At 41.4% G+C, this 24,121-nt stretch overlaps 1 protein-coding gene across 1 annotated transcript in view; it reads left to right on the forward strand.

Moving 5' to 3' along the window:
• The first annotated feature begins 4,092 nt into the window (after nucleotides 1–4,092).
• Nucleotides 4,093–24,121, forward strand: part of LOC134341065 (coatomer subunit delta-like) — a 72,448-nt gene continuing 52,419 nt past the window's right edge. The window contains exon 1 of the mRNA XM_063038815.1: nucleotides 4,093–4,350. Coding sequence (XP_062894885.1) covers nucleotides 4,153–4,350 — 198 coding nt within the window. The 5' untranslated portion in view covers nucleotides 4,093–4,152. The remainder of the gene's footprint in view (nucleotides 4,351–24,121) is intronic.

Genomic DNA, 24,121 nt, shown 5'->3' on the forward strand with positions numbered 1-24,121 from the left:
AAAATTGTCTGTTGCTTGCAGCATCTGAGAGATAGCTCGCGGTAAAAAAAATACGCAAGCCTTGAATGTGGATTACACCTTGGTCGAGTGATTGAATCAGTGATGTTGTGTTAAGCGGCGGGAAACGCACTGTTATGTTAGGATGAATGCTGTCCAAATGTTTAGGATTGAGCAACAAAAGAACTTTAAAGGCAAGATTCTGTTCCCAGCTGTGTTACCTTCAGCTGATGCCGCGCTATTTATAATTTCCAACTTTTTTTCAAGTGTTAAAGCGGTTCTCTGCTGCTCGGCTGACAGCCCAGGACATGACATCGGATGCTTAGGAGGCATAGTTAAATATTTCAAGCGCAAAATCACTGCACCATAGGTAAAACCAACAATAGTTTAAGATCGCGCATGCACACCTTGCCAAAGCCAATGCTAGAGTGGCGGGAGTGAGACCGTGAGGCGCGCGCACCTGACTTGTATTGGCTGGAAAGCGGTGCTTCTCGTCCCAACAGTGAGACTGTGAGGTGTGCACACGTGACTTGTATTTGCAGGAAGGCAGCGCTCCTCGCATAACTGTGAATTTTGGACGCATATAATGAGACGGTAGAAATAGGTTCCTTGCATAACTGTGAATCCACATTGTCTGAAGACGCATATAACGAGGATAAGGTGTATCACCGTCATGTGTTGTGAAATTCAGAGTTGTATCAGTAAATTCTACAGAAAAATGTCAGGGTATCCATCTGTGAACTGAAGTTCAAGAGAAAGAGAGTTATGCAACAAGACAATGACCCTAAATACAGAAGTCAGTCTGATTAAAGCGGAAGAAATTTCACATTTTGGAATGGTGGGTTTAAAGTCCTGACCGTAATCCTATAGAAAAGTTGTGGAAGAACCTGAAGCAAGCAATTCACGCAAGGAAGCTCACCTATGTCCCAAAGTTGAAGTAGATTTGCAAGAAGGAATGGTCTAAAATTCCTCTAAATTGATGTGGAGGACTGATCCAAGTTATGGAAATGTTTAGTTGAAGGTATTGCTGTACTTGCTGATGGGGTGGGGGGTGGTGGAGTAAAACCAGTCACTGAAAGCAAAGGTTCACATCCTTTTTCCAACAAATACATATAATGTTGGTTTATTTTTCTCAATAAATAAATGAACAAGTATAATGCTTTTTGTGTTATTTGTTTAATTTGCTTATCTAGTTCCACATCTTTTTTTTCTAGTCCCGATGAAAGACCTCAGCCTGAAATGTTCAATGTGCTCATTTCCATAGATGCTGCTTGGCCTATTAAGTTCCTCCAGCTTTTTATGTATGCCTATCTAGTTTTAGGATTTGCATGAAGATCTGTTCACAGTTAAGTCATATTTATGCAGAAATAGAGGAAATTCTAAAGGATTTACAAACTTACTAGCACTGATAAAGCATGTAAAGGGTTAACACGGTCAGTTAAACATAGCAGGCTGTTTTTCTCAAAGAAATTGTTAATGATCAACAGATGTGCTAGGCCATACTGAGCCATATTTCTTATCGATTTAGACAGTGTTTCAAGATCTATGTTTCTTTGTGTAGTCAAGCAGAGAAAGGACAGCTTCAGACTGTTTTGTGTATGAGGGCATTATGCCTATTCTGTAATTTGTCGCTCTGTACTGTCAAGCAACAGGTAAGTTTGACTCCAGCTTGCTTTGTGTGAGGGCATCTGAATGACTATATCCATTTTGTAAGGGGAATTTTGAGTTAATTGGTGGACTGGGAAGGAACAGTCACAGACTGTTCCTGTTTGAGCGACTAACTGAGGAAGCCCTGGGTGCATTGAATAAAGAATCTGTACTTGTACGGTCTCTGAGTGACTTTATCCGAATTTGACTTCCACAACATCACAGTATTTTAAAATCTAACCTTCTCCAGTCCCAAAGGGGGAAAAATTACCTTTATCTTTCTGCAGATTCCCTTCCTTGATTTTCACCTCATCCAATTGTACTGTTAAGAGTATCTTCACCAGGAAGTCTACTGCAGTAAAGGAAGTGTCTTGCCATGACTGCCACCTGATCTTGAAATGAACCATAAACGTCAATAAATATTGACTTTCTATCTTGTAAGAAATGAATGATCTGAATTTAAAAATTGACTTCAATGGCATAAAACTACTTGTCTTTTGGGATTGCCTGGTAAAGAAAACCACTGAAATAAAAATAGAGGAAAATAATCTTAACAAAGATGAAGGTCCCCTCTGTAAGTAAGAAATGGAATTTGATTGTAAACAAAGTGGGTGAGTGGAAATCTGATTGGATGAGGACTAACCAATCAGGAAGGAAAGATTATCGGGGTATAAGTACCACCAGGCACCATCCCTAATGAAGATGGCAGTTTGTTGTCGAAATGTCGGTTAATGTCCATCTTGTTTCAAAGTTGTCTTTGTATTTGGAATTCTCCAAAGTAATGAAGGGTAGAAATGAAAAATGCAGATGACTTAAATCTGAAGTAAAAGAGAAATACAGGAAATACTCAGGTCAAGCAGCGTTTGTGGAAAGAAATTTTCAGTTTCAAATTTCTTCATCAAACTTGCACCCTGTTTTAATAAAATTTTTAAATCCAGTATTGGATCTAAATTGAGTTATTTTTCTTTATCTACGTAGTTCTCAAGGGCATAGGTGTTTTATTATTAATGGTAGTTACACAGATTGTGGGTTTTAGAGGACACAGATGAATCTAGGAGACAGTTAAGTAATGACTTGAAGAAATGAATAAATAGCATGGTTTTTTTTGTTAAGAGCAATTATTTAAAGGGGCACATTCTTAAATGATTAACGATACAGTATATAAGGAGTAACAGTGACTCCTTGAAGTTCATTCCAGTCTTCTGTGTGGTGTGTACTGGGGCAATGACTTCAACATAGGTGTTGCCAACACGCTCAATAAACTGATTAGAAAGGCTGGCTCTGTTGTAGGAGACAAATTGGGCACACCGGAGGCTGTATTAGAACAAAGGACCCTAATGGAAAACTGTGGGATTCTGGACATGTTTCTAGCTCTGCGTACTATCTTAGCTGAATAGAGGAGCACTTTCAGTAATAGACTAAGACAACTGCATTGTTCCAATGAGGTCATTCTTACTCTTGGCCTTTAGGTTCTATAATGAGTCATAGTGAGGACCCCTTCTGTTTGAGGTAACATTTTTTATTCTTTCTCACTTCTCTTCTACCCTCACTTCTCTTCTAATATTTGTGTATTTGTATACCTGTGTATTTATAATGCTACTTTGACACTGTGATTTCCTTTGGGAGCAATAAAGTATCTATTTATCTGTCTGTCTAATTGTAAGTTTTCCTACATAAAGTTTTATATCTTTTCTCAGTGATTGTACTTATATATTTTAATTTGAAATACATAATGTTTTAGACTGTTCTGCTCATCAGTGTTTTTGTTTCTTTCACTACATTCTATTCACTTGTATACACTTGTTGTTGGTTAGCTGACTACAATATTATAGAAGTCCAGTCACTCTGAACTAGCTCTGGCTCAAAAGAGCATGGCAGGAAAAGGAAATAATGTGTACATTCCTGGACTGGGAATTTTCCTATATTTTGTCTTGATCATTTTGTACATTTTTATTTGCAATTTTCTAATTTTGGATGATTCAAATTAATTGCTTTAAAAACTTGAGAACAGAAAAGTGCTAACTATTCATTTTTTGTACAAACAGCAATTATTAGTAGGCTGTCAGTATGAGCTTTGCAAGCATCTTTATTTTCTTTCTTTCCTCCCTCTTCAGTTGGACATAAAGTGGCAGCGTAATCTAATTGTGTTAAATATGTAGTAGTAATATAATATTTTTCATAATATGAATAGTAGTTCTCAGATCTGTGCACAAGGACATGTTCCAAACTTAAAACACTTCTTTAGTGCTGTAGGACTAAACAAAATGACAGCCCATGTGAAGTCTTTTCCATCCCAGTTATTTTGCTTGCACCTGTCATAGCTTTCTTTTTCCTTGCAGATTTTGCTATACCTAAGTTGATGTTTATCTAATCAATGCCACTTTAATGAATTTACTTCAGGCCGTAATTTCCTTTTTTCTTGCTTTCCACCCTCCACTGTAGGTATTATTGGCTACGGCTGTTTGTACCAAGGCTGGAAAGGCAATTGTGTCACGCCAGTTTGTGGAAATGTCAAGGACCCGAATTGAAGGCTTGTTGGCAGCATTCCCTAAACTAATGAACATGGGGAAACAGCACACATTTGTGGAAACGGAGAGTGTGCGGTACGTTTACCAACCACTGGAAAAACTCTACATGGTGTTGATCACAACCAAAAATAGTAACATCTTGGAAGATTTGGAAACACTACGACTATTCTCTCGAGTGGTAAGACCAATGAACAAAATAACAATGGGCACAAACTTGAATACAGTGAATTGAATTTCAGAGTACACCACTGCATTAATTGGTACTGGTAATCCCTGGCATTGGGAGACCAGCAGGATAGGTTTGCCAATTGTTGTGGAGCTATAGGCATCTTTTCCCACTTGAGTACTCAGTTTAAGGCCACATTTCCAACTCAAGAACTGTTCAGTATAAGAACATTTATGGCTGTGGGACCTTGGATGACTTGTACAAATGAACTTATAACAAATCCAGCTCTAAGTCATTGTCATTGCCATTCTTATGCTACACATGAGAGGTTAGGGGACTTTATAGAATAATGTACCTAATTTAATTTCCATTTCTTTGTAACAGGCCTGATTGAAAGTGTTAGGAAGTAGAACGATTCTCAGTTAAGGAAGATATGGGTAAGGTAGAGTAGGGATACAGACCTTCCCCATGTCTAAAATTTAATACGTCTTAAAATTTTCCAGAATAAATATGTGTATACAAGTGATTTACAAGGAGTTTTGTAGTTAAACCACTTACTATAATGGCAAGTTTGGTCATTCTTGAGCTATCAAAGCAGTGGAATTTATTTTATAAGTAAATGTCATTTAGTATATCTTAATACATATTATAAAAGTAGAGATGTTGATCACTATCCTAAAGAGCACTGTCCTACAGTGCTTTTGATGTATAATTCTCTAGATTGGCGACAAATGGAAAATTTCTGCTGATCAACAGTGGGTTTAAATGTTTGAGATGGGAGCAGTTACGTGAATTTTAAGATAGATATGCATTATTAAAGGTACTAGATTTATGACAGGATTCTTTAGTAAATTTAAATAGAGCTGTTTAAGTCATGCTGTCTAGTTAGCATACGTTTATTTTCAGATTTGGAAGAACATTGGCTCTTCAGAATTGGCAGGCTGAGAGTTCAGTATGTTCAGGAGTTCTGAGCAAATCATTAATGCTAACATTTCAGTTATGTACTGAAGGAATATTATGTTGATGGGGTACTCTATTTCTAGGAAGTAGTTTTAAGTAGGCACTATCTTTCTCCAGGTGCAGTGAAAATTTCCTCAGTACTATTTATTAAACTTCATTAAAATTTTCCTCATGTTATGGATAACACATTCTTCAGCCATAAACGTTGATATTTCCTCCCAACTGTCAGATTCTGACCGCTCATCGCAATTGCGATTTTAGCTTGTAAATTAGCTGAATTTATGAGGTGTTATCCCTTAAAAGTTTGGAAGAAAGTTAAGGAGATACTTACTTTTCCTTACTTTGTTTTGATAAAGTATTTGTAAGATTTTATGTTATAAAACAACAATTTTACTGTATAAATATTCTTTTCTGTGCCATCAATATCATTTCCTCTAATGTGTAGGTATTCCAACTTCATTAAGGGTTTTATGCTTGCATTTCTCAAATACAGGTGTCCCCCACTTTTCTAACATTTGCTTTACGAAACCTTACTGTTATGAAAGACCTACATTTGTACCCTATTTTCGCTAATAGAAGGTTTTTTCAGCAGTGCGTGAAAAAAGGCAGCACTTACCCCGAGCAGCCAAGCTCCTCCCCCGGAACTGCATTCTTGCCGCCATTGCTTAAACACGTGCTTTATCTGGATTTATTTTGTGCGTCCGTTGGCAAGATGAGTTCTATGGTGTCGGAAAAGCCTAAAAGAGCTCGTAAGGGTGTTACACTTACCGTAAAACTAGACATAATTAAGCGTTTTGATCGTGGTGAACGAAGCAAGGACATTGTCCGCGCGTTGAACTTGCCTGCATCCACCATTCACACTATTTATACACAGGGAGAAAAAATCTTGAAAGCTGCCGATGTTACTGTTGGTTTTGCTCGTAGCAAAGTGGTCTCTCTTAGTCGGCATCCAATAATGGATAAAATGGAAAGTCTGTTGCTTGAGTGGATTGATGGGTGTACAAAGCATGGTGTTCCTTTAAGTTATCTTGTGCTTAAGGAGAAATCAGTCAGTCTTTTTAATAAGCACTGGCCGATAGTGATGAAAGTGTTGCGAAAGTGGAATTTAAAGGTAGTCATGGGTGGTTTGAACGGTTTCTGAGACAAGGGCAGCTTCATAGTTTAACGTTTACTGAAGAGAGTGCTTTGGCTGATACTGAAGCTGCTGAAAAGTTCCCAGCAGAACTGAAGAAAATAATTACAGAAGGTGGTTATTCTTATAAGCAAGTGTTTAACTGTGATGAAACTGCAATTTATTGGAAAAAAATTGCCGAGTAAGACATTTATTTCGAAAGAAGAAAAGCAGGCTAAGGGACACAAGGCATCGAAGGACAGGTTTACCTTAATGCCTATTATTAACGCCACTAAGCCTCTACTAGTGTACCATTCAGAAAATTCGAGGGCACTTAAAGGCGTAGATAAGAAAACACTTCCCGTTGTGTTCCATTCACATCCAAGCAGTTGGAACACCCAAGTGCTTTTTTCTGAATACATGAGCAGATACGTTAGTCCTTTTGTTGAAAAATACTGCAGAGAAAATAACCTTGATAATAGGTGCCTTGTGATTGTCGATAATTGTGCTGCTCATCCGCCTGACATTACCGAGTATGGCAGTAACATTCGTGTTGCGTTCTTACCGCCGAATACGACATCGTTGCTGCAGCCGTGTGACCAAGGCCTAACAGCCACAATTAAGGCTTACAATATGCAAAATGTGATGCGTTTTATTGTAAGTGCTACTGACAGAGAGGGCAACTCTGAAGCATCTTTGTGAGAGATCTGGAAAGACTACGATATAAAACTGGCGATTGGAGATGCTCTTGATATGCTAACAGTCTCGATGAGAAATGGCATTTGGAGGAAACTATGTCCCGAAGCAGTGAACGATTTTAAAGGCTTAGAACCATCAACAATAAATACGACAATAGTGAACTTGGCTAAGGAGGCTGGGTTTGTGGAAGTTGATGAAGATGATGTTGAAGAGGTTTTGGCATCCCATGACCAAGAATTGACAGATGAAGAGCTGATGCAATTGCAAGAGGAAAAGATAACCATTGAAACCGATCGCAGTAGCGAAAATGAAGTCGTTCAGGGACTGAGCGTGAAGCAGTTGTGTGAGATTTTCGCTGCGATTGACAGCGCTGCAATGATTGCAGAAAAGTATGACTAATTTTGAAAGGGCACGTAGGTTTAGGGCAGGTTTGCTGGATGTTTTGCGTGCTTACAAAGAACTCTATGATCTAAAAATGCGCGAGGCTCAGCAGTCAGGTATACTGTCGTTTTTCGCTGCGCTAGATAGTGCTTCAATGATTGCAAGAAGTATTTCTACTTTATATGGGCTGTGTATTTTTGTGTTATTTAGTATGATTTAATAGACAATAGGTGCAGGAGTAGGCCATTGGGCCCTTCGAGCCAGCACCGCCATTCACTGTGATCATGGCTGATCATCCACAATCAGTATCCAGTTCCTGCCTTCTCCCCATAACCTTTGATTCCGCTATCTTTAAGAGCTCTATCCATCTCTTTTTTGAAAGCATCCAGAGACTTGGCCTCCACAGCCTTCCGGGGCAGAGCATTCCACAGATCCACAACTCTCTGGGTGAAAAAGTTTTTCCTCAACTCCGTTCTAAATGGCCTACCCCTAATTCTTAAACTGTGGTCTCTGGTTCTGGACTCACCCATCAGCGGGAACATGCTTCCTGCCTGCAGCGTGTCCAATCCCTTAGTAATCTGACATGTTTCAATCAGATCCCCTCTCAGCCTTCTAAATTCCAGAGTATACAAGCCCAGTCGCTCCAATCTTTCGACATATGACAGTCTCGCCATCCCAGGAATTAACCTTGTGAACCTACGCTGCACTCCCTCAATAGCAAGAGTGTCCTTCCTCAAATTTGGAGACCAAAACTGCACACAGTACTCCAGGTGTGGTCTCACCAGGGCCCTGTACAGCTGCAGAAGGACCTCTTTGCTCTTATACTCAATTCCCCTTGTTATGAAGGCCAGCATGCCATTAGCTTTTTTCACTGCCTGCTGTATTTTGCTTTCAGTGACTGATGTAGAAGAACATCTAGATCTCATTGTGCTTCCACTTTTCCTAACTTCACTCAATTTGGATAATAATCTGCCTTCCTGTTCTTACCACCAAAATGGATACCCTCACATTTATCCACATTAAACTGCACCTGCAATGCATCTGCCCACTCACCCAGCCAGTCCAAGTCACCCTGCATTCTCATAACATCCTCCTCACATTTCACACTGCCTCCCAGCTTTGTGTCATCGGCAAATTTGCTAATGTTACTTTTAATTCCCTCATCTAAATCATTAATATATATTGTAAATAGCTGCGGTCCCAGCACTGAATCCTGCAGTACGCCACTGGTCACCACTTGCCATTCCGAAAGGGACCCGTTAATCGCTACTCTTTGTTTTCTGTCAGCCAGCCAATTTTCAACCCATGTCAGTACTCTGCCCCCAATAACATGTGCCCTAATTTTGCCCACTAATCTCCTATGTGGGACTTTATCAAAGGCTGTCTGAAAGTCAGGTACACTACATCCACTGGCTCTCCCTCATCCATTTTCATAGTTACATCCTCAAAAAATTCCAGAAGATTAGTCAAGCACGATTTCCCCTTCATAAATCCATGCTGACTCGGACCAATCCTGTTACTACTATGTGTCGTAATTTCATCTTTTATAATTGAACCTAGCATCTTTCCCACCACCGATGTCAGGCTAACCGGTCTATAATTCCCTATTTTCTCTCTTCCTCCCTTCTTGAAGAGAGGGACAACATTAGCCACCCTCAAATCCACAGGAACTGATCCTGAATCTATGGAACATTGGAAAATGATTACCAATGCGTCCACGATTTCTAAAGCCACCTCCTTAAGTACCCTGGGATGCAGACCATCAGGTCCCAGGGACTTATCAGCCTTGAGACCCAACAGTCTATCCAGCACCATTTCGTGCCTAATATAAATTTCCTTCAATTCATCCATTACCCTAGGTACTTTGGTCACTATTACATCTGGGAGATTGTTTGTGTCTTCCCTAGTGAAGACTGATCCAAAGTACCTGTTCAACTCGTCTGCCATTTCCTTGTTCCCCATAATAAATTCAAGGGCCCAATTTTGGTCTTAACTATTTTTTTCCTTTTCACATACCTAAAGAAGTTCTTACTATCCTCCTTTATATTCTTGGCTAGTTTACCTTCGTACCTCATGTTTTCTCCACGTATTGCCTTTTAGTTACCTTCTGTTGCTCTTTAAAAGTTTCCCAATCCTCTGGCTTCCCACTGGTCTTTGTTATGTTATACTTCTTCTCTTTTATTTTTATACTGTTCATTACTTCCCTTGTCAGCCACGGCCTCCCCTTACTCCTCTTTGGATCTTTCTTCCTCTTTGAAATGAACTGATCCTGCATCTTCCACATTATTCCCAGAAACACTTGCCATTGCTGTTCCACTGTCATCCCTGCTAGGGTATTGTTCCATTGAACTTTGGCCAGCTCCTCCCTCATAGCACCATAGTTCCCTTTGTTCAACTGTAATACTGACACTTCCGAGTTTCCCTTCTCCCTCTCAGATTGTAAATTAAAACTTATCATGTTATGGTCACTACCTCCTAATGGCTCCTTCACCTCGAGGTCCCTGATCAAATCCGGTTCATTGCACACACTAAATCTAGAATTGCGTTCTCTCTGGTAGGCTCCAGTACAAGCTGTTCTCAGAATCCATCTCGGAGGCAATTCACAAACCCTCTTTTTTTGGGGTCCAGTACCAACCTGGTTCCTCCAGTCTACCTGCATGTTGAAGTCCCCCATAACAACTGTAGCATTACCTTTGTGACATGCCAATTTTAACTCTTGATTCAATTTACACCCTACATCCAGACTACTGTTTGGGGGCCTGTAGATAACTCCCATTAGGGTCTTTCTACCCTTAGAATTTCTCAGTTCCATCCACACTGACTCTACGTCTCCTGATTCTATGTCCCCCCTCGCAAGGGACTGAATATCATTCCTCACCAACAGAGCCACCCCACCCCCTCTGCCCATCAGTCTGTCCTTTCAATAGCACGTATACCCTTGAATATTCATTTCCCAGGCCCTGTCCACTTGAAGCCATGTCTCTGTTATTCCCACAACATCATACTTACCAATTTCCAACTGTGTCTCAAGCTCATCCACTTTATTTCTTATACTCCGTGCATGCATATACAATACTTTTAATTCATTACTCCCCTCACCTCCCATATCAATTCCTATTTCACTTGGCCATACTGTATGATCCCTTCTTGAGCTTTCTGCTCTGTTGATTCTGCTGTCTTTCTTAACTTTTCTTATTCTCTCTTTCCCTTTATCTCCATCCTTATGTTTCCAGATTGTCCCCTCCCCGCACTACTTAGATTAAACACACCCGTGTTGCAGGGACAAACCTGCCTGCCAGAATGCTGGTGCCCCACTTATTAAGGTGCAACCCGTCCCTTCTGTACAATTCATCCTTACCCTGAAACATACCCCAGTGGTCCAAGAATGAAAATCCTTGCTTCTTGCACCAGTTCCTCAGCCACACATTCAGATCCATTATCTCCCTGTTCCTGCCCTCTCCAGCATGAGGAACTGGAAGCAAACCAGAGATAACCACCCTGGAAGTCCTGCTTTTCAGCCTTCCGAGTTCTCTGAAGTCACTCTGTAGAATGTCTTTCCTCTTCTTCCCCACGTCATTTGTGCCGACAAGCACCACCACTTCCGGATGTTCACCCTCACCCTTGAGGATTCCTTGTACCTGGTCCGTGATGTCCTGGATCTTGGCACCAGGGAGGCAACACACCATCCTTAAATCTCGCCTGTTGTCACAGAAACCCCTTTCTGTACCTCCCACTATGGAGTCCCCTACTACCACGGCTCTGCCTGACGTCTATCTCCTCGGCTTTGCTCCAGCGCCAGTTGTTGACTCGCAGACTGGCACTGTCTTTTGTCCCGACAGCTTCCAAGAGGGTGAACCTGTTTATGAGAGGCACATCTCCCGTGGTCTCCTGTACTTCAAGCAACCTTTCCTTGCTCATCATCATCCTCCTTCTCCCTTCCTGTATCCTGGGTGTAACGACCTCACTGTGGGTCCTGTCCAGAAAACTCTTGTTTTGCCGGATTAACCTAACGTCATCCAGTTGCCTCTCCAGTGCTGCAACACGGTCCTTCAGAAGCTGAATCTGGACACATTTTTCGCAGTTGTAGGATCCAGAGGCACCATCAGTGTCCCTGATGTCCCACATCATGCACGTAGCACACTGAAGCAGCCTGGCGGTCATCTCTTCTCCACTTCTCACCCTCTCCACCTGTGGTGTAGTCTCTTCCCTCAGCCTCCTCGCCGAAGACTCTCAAGCCAAAGACTCGCACTTTTCTCGCAAGGCACTTCCCTCGACAAGGCAGCTCCCCTAGAGCGAGCCTTGCTTATATTAGCTGATAATTTGAATAATTAGCTTCACCTGCCTTGATCCTCCGACCTCGAAGGTTTGGTTAGCTCACTGGCTTTTTAAATCAGCCGCTGCTTCTCAGCCAATCCCGCACTTGCTCCTTCACCTGCCTTGCCTCCTCTGACCTCGAAGGTAGCCTCAGTTACTGGACAGGGTGTTTCTGCTGAGAGCGCATGCGTGAGATTTTCGCTGCGCTAGGTAGTGCTTCAATGATTACAAAAAATATTTCTACTTTATATAGTCTGTGTATTTGTCATATCATTCCTGCTTTTATTATATGTTACTGTTATTTTAAGTTTTATGTGTTATTTGGCATGACTTGGTTATTTTTTAGGTCTGGAACGCTCACAAATTTTTCCCGTATAAATAAATGGTAATTGCTTCTTCACTTTACGACATTTCGGCTTGTGAACCGTTTCATTGGAACGCTCTACCTTCGGATGGCGGGGTAAACCTGTGTTATCAATGAAAACATGAATTCTTTGTGTATTTGTTGATCTCTTCTTGATTATTTGTGTGTTCCCTATGTAGCATTCAGTACTTCAGTAGCAGTCTCTGAACATTGTTTTTAGTCAGTATTCACTTTCACTGTTTCTCAATTAATTTCTCTTTCTTGAGTCTTTTTGTAATGATGTTGGTGATGTACTCGTACAGTAGAAATGGCAAATCAACTAAAATTCAAGATGAATGCAAAATATTATTAGTTTGACGAAGTTTTTGAGGATGTTGGGGATGCAGGATTTAATGACCTTCAAGGACTTTGTACTCTGTTAGCACAAGTTGCATCCTTTGTTTTTGCTTTGCGCTGCTGTGAGGTTGTGAAATAGCTAAACTACTTCTTTGTTTCAATCAAGGTGAGAACTGTCTGATTCTGTAGAGTAACAGATGTGTATGTCTGACAAACACTCCGAGATGGACTACTTCTGATGAGGTTTTAAGGATATTGGGGGTCGTAAAAAAGGATTCTTGGGCTCTTGTACATAAGGGGTTAAAATTAAGTGCAAACGTATGTGTGCTCTGTATAGTGTTCTTCACTGCAGCAGTGTTTAGATTAACGACTCTCAGCTGTCCCTTGGGAACGACATGGGGACTGAATTTGCACGGGTTGCATTTATCATGCCTTGTGATTTCACTTCACTGATCTATGTTCCCTCCTTGTGTCACTCCAGGCTTCACAGATAAGGCAGGAAACTATTTGTAATTAAAAACTTAATTTGGTGCACTCTCTTAACTAAATAATTAAGTTTTGCTGTAACTGATTTGGCGGGAATATTCGTTAGACTGAGTGTGCTTTGTTAGCCAGTTCTATAAATTGTCATGTTTCTGAGTGTTACACAGAAGCTCTTTTGAGCTGCCAGAGAATGAAAGAGAATTTCTGTCTCTTTGATGTTCAGTTCCCAGCTTCTCACTGGCTGAGCTCGAAGAAATAAACTGGTGAAAAGGATAAAATAAAGGACTGTGTGGTGTGGTTATTGGTTTGGCGTATTTAAGTTTACACTTCTTTGTCTGGCCCTTTGTATCTTGTAGTTTGACAATCGTGTACTAAAAATTGGAAAAGAACTCCATTTATGGATAATGATGGCCTCTTAGAACTGTATAAATGCTGCTGTATGTAACCTGCTGATAGAGGTCAGTTACGAGCTCCCAGAGGGAGAAGAACTCTGTCCCTCTGGTAGGTAGCTCCAGAGCCTCTCGCTGGCTGAGTTTGAATGAATAAACTAGTGAAAAGGATAAAGTAAAGTAGTGTGGTTATTGATCTGGCAAATTTAGGTTTACGTTGACAATTTACTCCTCTGGTTGGACTAGCATAGAGGCTAAATCTTATTGCAAGGTATAAAAAGAACAGATATGTAATAGATGTGTGTAAAAATAATCCTTATGGCTGATCCCTAAAATCCTTGGGATGGACACATAAGTAGATATTCAGGAAACGAAGGTGTGTTTATTCTGAAGGATAACTGGGAAATGACTGTATTAAAAATATTTGAACATGTTTGATTTTAAGAAAATGAATAAGATTTATCATTCTTGAATTAGAGATATTGTGATCCAAAGCTGCAAAATGGAAAGTTTAAAATGCTGTTGTGCACTTTTTTGCTACATCTTATAACTAACTACAGTTAACTCAGAGTGGATCAATCATAGGCACATTTATTTTACTTGCTGCAGAGGAAGACTAGCATTGCACAAGAACTGGTGATAAACAGACAGCAGAGTCAGTCCTTTATACACATGTGTTATCTTCAGTTCTAGTGCATTTTGTATGTCTGCTTAATCAGTTCTTAGCATTCTTCCAGTAATGCATCTGGTTGTCTTTCTGCAGTTTGTTGTATATTCAGGGTCCATCCTGATTCCTGGAGTTCAGGTAATGTTGCTGTTCCCAGAGTCCTGTAATTCTCCAGATTTCATATGGTGGCACTGTACAAGCAGACTATTCTGTTTAAGTCAAATCTGAATAAAACTCAGGAGACCAGCTTCTTGCAGTTACCACGGTTTATTGTGCACAATCCTGCAGGAGTTTGAGACTCAGTTTTCAGAGGGAAGGCACCTAAGTACTGCCACCATCCGACAAGTGGGCCTGCTCCCTCCGGTTACAGCTGTATATTTATACATAGTAAGCCCCATACATTACTGTTGCAAAATGTAATTTAAACTGGTACTCCCACCAAGTCTGTTGGTGCAAAACTAAGTTAAAGATAAGACAGTCTGCTAGATCAAGGCTTAATTACAGATGGATGTGCTGTCCAGTCCTTATGGGCGAGTCCTCCTCTTTGTACTCAAACGAGGGTACATGGTATCACACTCTCAATGTCTCTCTGCAAGCCGAGGACAACTGGTAATAAGCCTGTCTTAGCTAACTGCTGAAGACAGAGTTTACTTCAGTTCAAAAATTCCTATTCAGTCCCAGTTATTCTTTTAGCCAGAGGTTCAAAATTATTTTTTTATATCCCCAATTCCTCAGTTCTATGTGAGCTGGAATTACTTGGGCAAAATGTTGCATAAACACTATAGCAAAGCACTCTGGACAATCCAGGTTGTTAGGGTGTTATTAGGGTCAGGACATATTGCGTACATTGACTTCAGTGACCAGCCTTCAAATCTGAATATGCATTAAAGATTAAGTTTAAAATGCAGCTCAGAACGGATAAATGCAGACCATGAACTTACTGATTAACTTAACAAATGTGTCTCAATCCAATCAGAATTGCATTGCATTGCATGGATATAGCAATTAGTTTAGATGTGATGGTGAGAAGTTTTAAGTATATAACCATATAACAATTACAGCACGGAAACAGGCCATCTCAGCCCTTCAAGTCCATGCCGAACTCTTACTCTCACCTAGTCCCACCGACTTGCACTCAGCCCATAACCCTCCATTTCTTTCCTATCTATATATCTATCTAATTTAATTTTAAACGACAACATCAAACCTGCCTCAACCACTTCTGTTGGAAGCTCGTTCCACACAGCCACCACTCTCTGAGTAAAGAAATTCCCCCTCATGTTACCCCTAAACTTTTGCCCTTTAACTCTCAACTCATGTCCTCTTGTTTGAATCACCCCCATGCTCAATTGAAAATGCCTATCCACGTCAACTCTATCAATCCCCCTAATAATTTTAAACATGCCTCTCAAGTCCCCCCTCAATCTTCTATGCTCCAAAGAATAAAGACCTAACTTGTTCAACCTTTTCTGTAACTTTGGAGATGAAACCCAGGCAACATTTTAGTAAACCTCCTCTGTACTCTTGTCAATTTTATTGACATCTTTCCTATAAATCGGTGACCAGAACTATACACAATACTCCAAATTTGGCCTTACCAATGCCTTATACAATTTCAGCATTACATCCCAACTCCTATACTCAATGCTCTGATTAATAACGGCCAACATAACAAAAGCTTTCTTCACCACCCTATCCACATGAGATTCCACCTTCAGGGAACTATGCACCATTATTCCTAGATCCCTCTGTTCTTGCATTCTTCAGTGCCCTACCATTTACCATGTATGTTCTATTTTGATCAGTCCGACCAAAATGTAGCACCTCACATTTTTCAGCATTAAACTCCATCTGCCATCTTTCAGCCCACTCTTCTGACTGTCCTAAATCTCTCTTCAAGCTTTGAAAACCTACTTCAATATCCACAACTCACCTATCTTAGTATCATCTGCATACTTACCAATCCAATTTACCACCCCATCATCCAGATCATTAATATATATGACAAACAACACTGGACCCAGTACAGATCCCTGAGGCACACCACTAGACACTGTCCTCCAATCTGACACACAGTTATCCACCACTACTCTCTGGTGTCTCCCATCCAGCCACTGCTGAATCCATTTTACTACTTCGATATTAATGCCTAATGATTGAACCTTCCTAACTAACCTTCTGTGTGGAACCTTGTCAAAGGCCTTACTGAAGTCCATATAGACAATATCCACTGCTTTACCCGTGTCAACTTTCCTAGTAACCTCATCAAGAAATTCAGTAAGATCTGTCAAATATGACCTTCCACGCACAAATCCATGCTGACTGTTCCTAATCAGACCCTATCTATCCAGATAATTATATATACCATCTCTAAGAATACTTCCCATCAATTTACCCACCACTGACGTCAAACTCACAGACCGATAATTGCTAGATTTACCCTTAAAACCCTTCTTAAACAATGGAACCACATGAGCAATACGCCAATCCTCCGGCACCATCCCCATTTCTAATGACATTTGAAATATTTCTGTCAGTGCCCCTGCTATTTCCACACTAACTTCCCTCAAGGTCCTAGGGAATATCTTGTCCAGACCCGGAGACTTATTCACTTTTATATTCCTTAAAAGTGCCAGTACTTCCTCTTCTTTAATCATCATATTTTCCATCACTACCCTTCTTGTTTCCTTTACCTTACATAATTCAATATCGTTGCAAGACATTTGAACCTGCTTCATGGTAGTTCAAAAGAAGCTTTGTAAACAAGGATTTGTTTGACTTACCCTGAATTTTCTTTGATCTTCTGCACATGTTGTGTGTGGGGGGCTCCATCTGTCAGTCTGTCTGTCCCCAAGGCATTCTTCAATTATGTGAAGATAAAAAGGATGACAAGAGTGAAGATAGGACCGATTAGAGATAAAGGTGGGAAGATCTGCCTGGGGGCTGTGGAAGTGAGCGAGGTCCTCAATGAATAATTCTCTTTGGTATTCACCAATGAGAGGGAACTTGATGATGGTGAGGACAATATGAGTGAGGTTGATGTTCTGGAGCATGTTGATATTAAGGGAGAGGAGGTGTTGGAGCTGTTAAAGTACATTAGGACGGATAAGTCCCCGGGGCCTGACGGAATATTCCCCAGGCTGCTCCACGAGGCGAGAGGGGAGATTACTGAGCCTCTGACTAGGATCTTTATGTCCTCATTGTCCACGGGAATGGTACGGGAGGATTGGAGGGAGGCTAATGTTGTCCCCATGTTCAAAAAAGATAGTAGGGATAGTCTGGGTAATTGTAGACCAGTGAGCCTTACCTCTATGATGGAAAAGCTGTTGGAAAAGATCCTTAGAGATAGGACCTATAGGCAGTTAGAGAATCATGGTCTGATCAGTGACAGTCAACATGGCTTTGTGAAGGGCAGATCGTGTCTAACAAGCCTGATAGAGTTCTTTGAGGAGGTGACCAGGCATATAGATGAGGGTAGTGCAGTGGATGTGATCTGTATGGATTTTGGTAAGGCATTTGACAAGGTTCCACACGGTAGGCTTATTCAGAAAGTTAAAAGGCATGGTATCCAGGGAAGTTTGGGCAGGTGGATTCTGAATTGGCTTACCTGCAGAAGGCAGAGGGTTGTGGTGGAGGGAGTACATTCAGATTTGAGGATTGTGACTAGTGGTGTCCCACAAGGATCTGTTCTGGGGCCTCTACTTTTCGTGATTTTTATTAACGAACTGGATGTGGGGGTAGAAGGATGGGTTGGCAAGTTTGCAGATGACACAAAGATTGGTGGTGTTGAAGGTAGTGTAGAGGATTGTCAAAGATTGCAGAGAGACATCGATAGGATGCAGAAGTGGGCTGAGAAGTGGCAGATGGAGTTCTACCCGGAGAAGTGTGAGGTGGTACACTTTGGAAGGACAAACTCCAAGGCAGAGTACAAAGTAAATGGCAAGATACTTGGTAGTGTGGAGGAGCAGAGGGATCTGGGGGTACATGTCCACAGATCCCTGAAAGTTGCCTCACAGGTGGATAGGGTAGTTTAGAAAGCTTATGGGGTGTTGGCTTTCATAAGTCGAGGGATAGAGTTTAAGAGTCGCGATGTAATGATGCAGCTCTATAAAACTCTGGTTAGGCCACACTTGGAGTACTGTGTCCAGTTCTGGTCACCTCACTATAGGAAGGATGTGGAAGCATTGGAAAGGGTACAGAGGAGGTTTACCAGGATGCTGCCTGGTTTAGAGAGTACTAGACAACCGGGTGACCCGTTGGGGCATCTTTTGAGAGAAAGGTAGTGCAGTGTGATGTGTGTGTGTGTGTGTGTGTGTGTGTGTGTGTGTGTGTGTGTGTGTGTGACTGTGTATGTCTATGTATGTATCTGTCTTACAATGTTTGTGTCAGTGTGTGTCCCTATGTGTCCATGCTTGTGTATGTTAGTTTATCTGTGCATGTGTATTTGCTCGTGTTTGTGCCGTGTGTGTGTGTGTGTGTGTGTGTGTCTGAGCGTATGTGTTTGTGTCTGTGCGTTTGTGTTTATGTCTGTCTAGTTCTGGTCGCCTCACTATAGGAAGGATGTGGAAGCATTGGAAAGGGTACAGAGGAGATTTACCAGGATGCTGCCCGGTTTAGAGAGTATGCATTATGATCAGAGATTAAGGGAGCTAGGGCTTTACTCTTTGGAGAGAAGGAGGACGAGAGGAGACATGATAGAGGTGTACAAGATAATAAGAGGAATAGATAGAGTTGATAGCCAGCGCCTCTTCCCCAGGGCACCACTGCTCAATACAAGAGGACATGGCTTTAAGGTAAGGGGTGGGAAGTTCAAGGGGGATATTAGAGGAAGGTTTTTTACTCAGAGTGGTTGGTGCATGGAATGCACTGCCTGAGTCAGTGGTGGAGGCAGATACACTAGTGAAGTTTAAGAGACTACTAGACAGGTATATGGAGGAATTTAAGGTGTGGGCTTATATGGGAGGCAGCGTTTGAGGGTTGGCACAACATTGTGGGCCGAAGGGCCTGTACTGTGTTGTACTATTCTATGTTCCATGTTCTATGTCTGTTTGTCACACACACACACACACACACACACACACACACACACCCACGGGTCATATTCTGCATGGAGGTTGGTGACCAGTGGTGTGCCTCAGGGATCTGTTCTGGGACCTGTTCTCTTTGTGATTTTTATAAATGACCTGGATGATGGAGTGGAGGGATGGGTTAGTAAACTTGCTGCTGACGCAATGGTTAGGGGTGTTGTGGATAGTGTGGAGGGCTGTCAGAAGTTGTAGTGGGACATTGATAGGATGCAAAACTCAGCTGAGAAGTGGTAGATGGAGTTCATCCCAGTTAAGTGTAAGTGTGAGTTGGTTTATTTTGGTAGGTCAAATATGATGGCAGAATATAGTATTAATTGTAAGAGTCTTGGCAAAGTGGAGGATCAGAGGGATCTTGGGGTCCAAGTCCATAGGACACTCAAAGCTGCTGCGCAGGTTGACTGTGTAGTTAAGAAGGCATTCGGTGCATTGGCGTTCATCTGTCAGGGTATTGAGTTTAGGGGCCAAGAGGTAATGTTACAGTTTTATAGGACCCTGGTCAGACCCCACTTGGAGTACTGTGCTCAGTTCAGGTTGCCTCAACACAGGAAGGATGTGGAAATCATAGAAAACGTGCAGAGGAGATTTACAAGGATGTTGTCTGGATTGGGGAGCATGCCCTATGGGAATGGGTTGAGTGAACTTGGCCTTTTATCCTTGGGGTGACGGAGGATGAGAGGTGATTTGATAGAGATGTATAAGATGACGAGAGGCATTGATTGTGTGGATAATCAGTGGCTTTTCCCAGGGCTGTAATTGCTAACACGAGAGGGCACAGTTTTAAAGTGTTTGGATATAGTACAGAGCAGGTGTCCGGGATAAATTTTTTTTACGTAGAGAGAGGTGAGTGCCTAGAATGGGCAGCTGGTGATGGTGGTGGAGTCAGATACGATAGGGTCTTTTAAGAGACTCCTGTACAGGTAAATGGATCTTAGAAGAATAGAGGGCTGTGGGTAACCCTAAGTAATTTCCAAAGTAAGTACATGCTTGGACTGAAGAGCTTTGTGGACTGAAGAGCCTATATTGTTCAGTAGGCTTTCTGTGTTTCTATACTTCTTTTATCACCTTCCCAGTAAAATAGGTACTGTTGTGCTAGGTAGTTTCCAAGGGATCCCAAACAGTGGGATGTTTTCCTCCAATAAACATTTAGTTACTGTAATTGTATCATTCTTTCTATAAAAGAAATGCTTCAAAGCCTCAGGAAAAACATCAATAATGACCAATGCATATTTTACCCTTCATGTGGAAATAATTCTATAAAATTCTATAAAACAGAATCTAGTGAAATCTCTGGAGGTTTTCAAGGAACCCTTATAAAAATGTTCCAAACTTGATAAGTGGGCTGTGACTGTCACATATATAAAAAAATATGTTGACTGCTACTCTAATAGGATAGTCCATAATGGACTTTATTTCCTTCAGGAATGCAGATACTAGCTCGTATTTTACACAATAAATCTCTTTCACAGAAGTTTACAGGGACATCTGAAGAAATTAGAAAGGTATGATCCAAATCCAAATCTTCTATGCTATCTTCTACAGAGTCAAATTTCAGAACATTAATATACTGTCCTCATTTTGGGAAGGACAGAATTCAGTTTAGGCAGAAAACCATTTGGAATAATACAAAATGTAATCCTGAACTTGCTTTTGTATGTGTACTTCTATGGTCTCATTTCTACCTTATTTTGTCTCCATAATCTTAGACTAATTAGCCTTTTTCAGTAAACACAAAATAATCTGCAGATGCTGGGGTCAAAACAACACTCACAACACACTGGAAGAACTCAGCAGGTCGGGCAGCATCCGTGGAAAAGATCGGTCGACGTTATGGGCTGGAACCCTCCGTCAGGACTGAAGGGGGAGGAGGCAGAGGCCCTATAAAGAAGGTGGGGGGAGGGTGGGAAGGAGAAGGATGGTAGGTTCCAGGTGAAAAACCAGTAAGGGGAAAGATGAAGGGGTGGGTGAGGGGAGGCAGGGAGGTGATAGGCAGGAAAGGTGAAGAAGGAATAGGGGAAAACACAACGGGTAGTAGAAGGAGGCAGAACCATGAGGGAGGTGATAGGCAGCTGGGGGAGGGGGCAGAGTGAAATAGGGATAGGGGAAGAGAGGGGGAGGGAATTACCGGAAGTTGGAGAATTCTATGTTCATACCAAGGGGCTGGAGACTACCTAGACGGTATATGAGGTGTTGCTCCTCCAACCTGAGCTTAGCCTCATCATGGCAGTAGAGGAGGCCATGTATGGACATATCAGAATGGGAGTGGGAAGCAGAATTGAAGTGGGTGGCTACTGGGAGATCCTGTCTGTTTTGGCGGATGGAGCGGAGGTACTTGACGAAGCGGTCCCCCAATCTGTGTCGGGTTTCACCGATGTAGAGGAGGCCACACCGGGAGTACCGGATGCAATAGATGACCCCAACAGACTTACAAGTGAAGTGTTGCCTCACCTGGAAGGACTGTTTGGGACCCTGAATGGTGGCAAGAGAGGTGGTGTAGCGACAGCTGTAGCACGTACGCTTACAGGGATAAGTGCCGGGTGGGAGATCTGTGGGGAGGGATGTGTGGATCAAGGAGTCGTGGAGGGACCGATCCCTGCGGAAAGTGGAGAGGGGTGGAGTGGGAAAGATGTGCTTAGTGGTGGGGTCCTGTTGAAGGTGGTGGAAGTTGTGGAGGATAATGTGCTGGATCCAGAGGCTTTTTTTAGGAAAGGTACATGTAATAGATTAAGGCTGGCATTTAATTTTAACCCGTTATTTACAAGAGTCCAAAAATCATTTCTTACATCCCCCAGTACCCTTAAAACTTCATCAACTGTACATATTTTTAATAATCTTTATTTGGCATTGTGATAGGTTATGGACTGACACCAATACAGTATACTTGAAAACCCTGAAGTTTAATCTCATAAAACATTCCCTTATTAAGAATTCAAAATCCGTAATAATAGGTTAGTGTCACAAAACAATAGTTGCAAGTTTTTCCAAACCTGTCTTTCGGTTGGGCAATCCTTCTATCATGGCCTGTAATTCTCCCGCCATTAAAGGATGATATACTCCACTTGTTTCCCATCCATAAGTTTTCACGCTGAACTCTCCCCATAATTATTAAACGTACTATTCTGGAGTCCCCTTCTTTGGGGTAGGGCAGGACTCTCCTATTACATTCTCCTTCTTATCCTACTTTCCATATTTTCGTTCTTTTATTCAGTATAGCTACCTGCAAGGATTAAACTTATGAGCTCAGTTTCTACAAATCCCACTCGTACTTAGTCTTTTTACTGGTATTCTTGCATCTCTGATGCCCATATTTTTCTGGTCACCATGCTGAAAATTCAGAATCACAGAGAGAGAAACTGATCTACTCAATAGACAATAGTTCAGATTACAGTGTATAGAACAGGAGTGGGCAGGACCTTATATTTGCTACCTGCCTGGAAAGGCCACACAGAGAAAAGCACAAACTTATTTTTTGGTGACCCTTCCTCTGCCAGAGTTGCCTTGGGAGCAAGTAGTCTGTCTAAATATGCGATCATGGTGGAATCTTTTCGCTACTTTATATATAGCAAACAACAATTAACTCAGCACGGATCAATCATAAGCACATTTATTTTATTTGTTGAAAAATAAGACTATCACAGCAAAAGAGTAGGCGATACCTTCGAGAAAACAGACAGCATAATCGCTCCCTTATACACAAATTTTACTTCAGGTAAATTCTGTATACCTGCTATATCAGTGTTCTTGACATTCTTCCAGTAATGCATCTACTTGTCTTTCTGTAGTTCATTATATATTCAAGATCCATTGGCATAATGTTTCACAAGTACCATTAGCAAAGTATGCTGTTACAATATAGGTTCTATTTAGATGCTGCATGTAAAGATGAACATTGGGAAGAATGTGATGTGTGGGATATGGAATTGTTTTAGGAAAAGTATATAATATTACTTATTTTCTTGTGTTTAATATTAGAAACTTCAAATTGGAGTTATGGTTTGGGTGGATGACCTTCAATGCACCCTTTGGCAGGTGTATTTTTTTATATTACAATCTTGTAATATTTGTAAGAATGTAGCTTAACTTCTGTTAGAAATTTGTATTTTACCACTTTTTAAATAAATATGACTGGAATATAATGAATAGAAAACAATTTCTGCCCACACTACCCCTGTCTTATCTATGAATTTCATTGTATTGGTGATGAAAGTAATGAGATATACTAGGAGCCTTCTCATCTGTATCATTTAGTAATATAGTCGGCCCTCCTTATCCGCGAGGGATTGGTTCCGGGACCCCTCGTGGATATGAAAAAATGCGGATGCTCAAGTCCCTTATTCAACCTGGCTCAATGCAGTGGACCTTAGGACCCAGCGGAACCCCGGACCTTATTTAACCTGTCTCAGAGCGATGGACATTAGGACCCGGCGGAGGAGCTCTGAATCCACAGTGTTTCTGTTCATGAAAATAATCACGATCACGATTGAAAAAAAAGGGGAAATAATAAAGCGATCGGAAAGGCTGAAACGCCATCAGTCATTGGAAAAACGTTAGGCTACAGTCGGTCAATGATTGGAACAATTTTAAAGGGTAGAGTGAGAAAAGCCCTCCCCCGATGAAAGCTACAATTATTACTAAGCAACGCAGTGGTTTAATTGTTGAGTTTTGGGGTTTTGATTCTTCACATCAACCTGGCGCAGATGGAGAGCGCGCTCGGGAGCAGCCTGTCACTGAATTGAACTCGGGAATTTCTGTTCCCGAGCCGGCGCTAAAACATACATTTCGTAAGTGTTTTATATGCATAGAAAGGTAAAATATATACTATATACTAAGACAAATGTTTGACTAACTGGCGCTAAATAATGTTAGTCCTGACGAAGGGTCTCGGCCTGAAACGTCGACTGCACCTCTTCCTAGAGATGCTGCCTGGCCTGCTGCGTTCACCAGCAACTTTGATGTGTGTTGCTTGAATTTCCAACATCTGCAGAATTCCTGTTG

Source organism: Mobula hypostoma, chromosome Y (assembly GCF_963921235.1).
Source record: "Mobula hypostoma chromosome Y, sMobHyp1.1, whole genome shotgun sequence".
Taxonomy (NCBI): Eukaryota; Metazoa; Chordata; class Chondrichthyes; order Myliobatiformes; family Myliobatidae; genus Mobula; species Mobula hypostoma.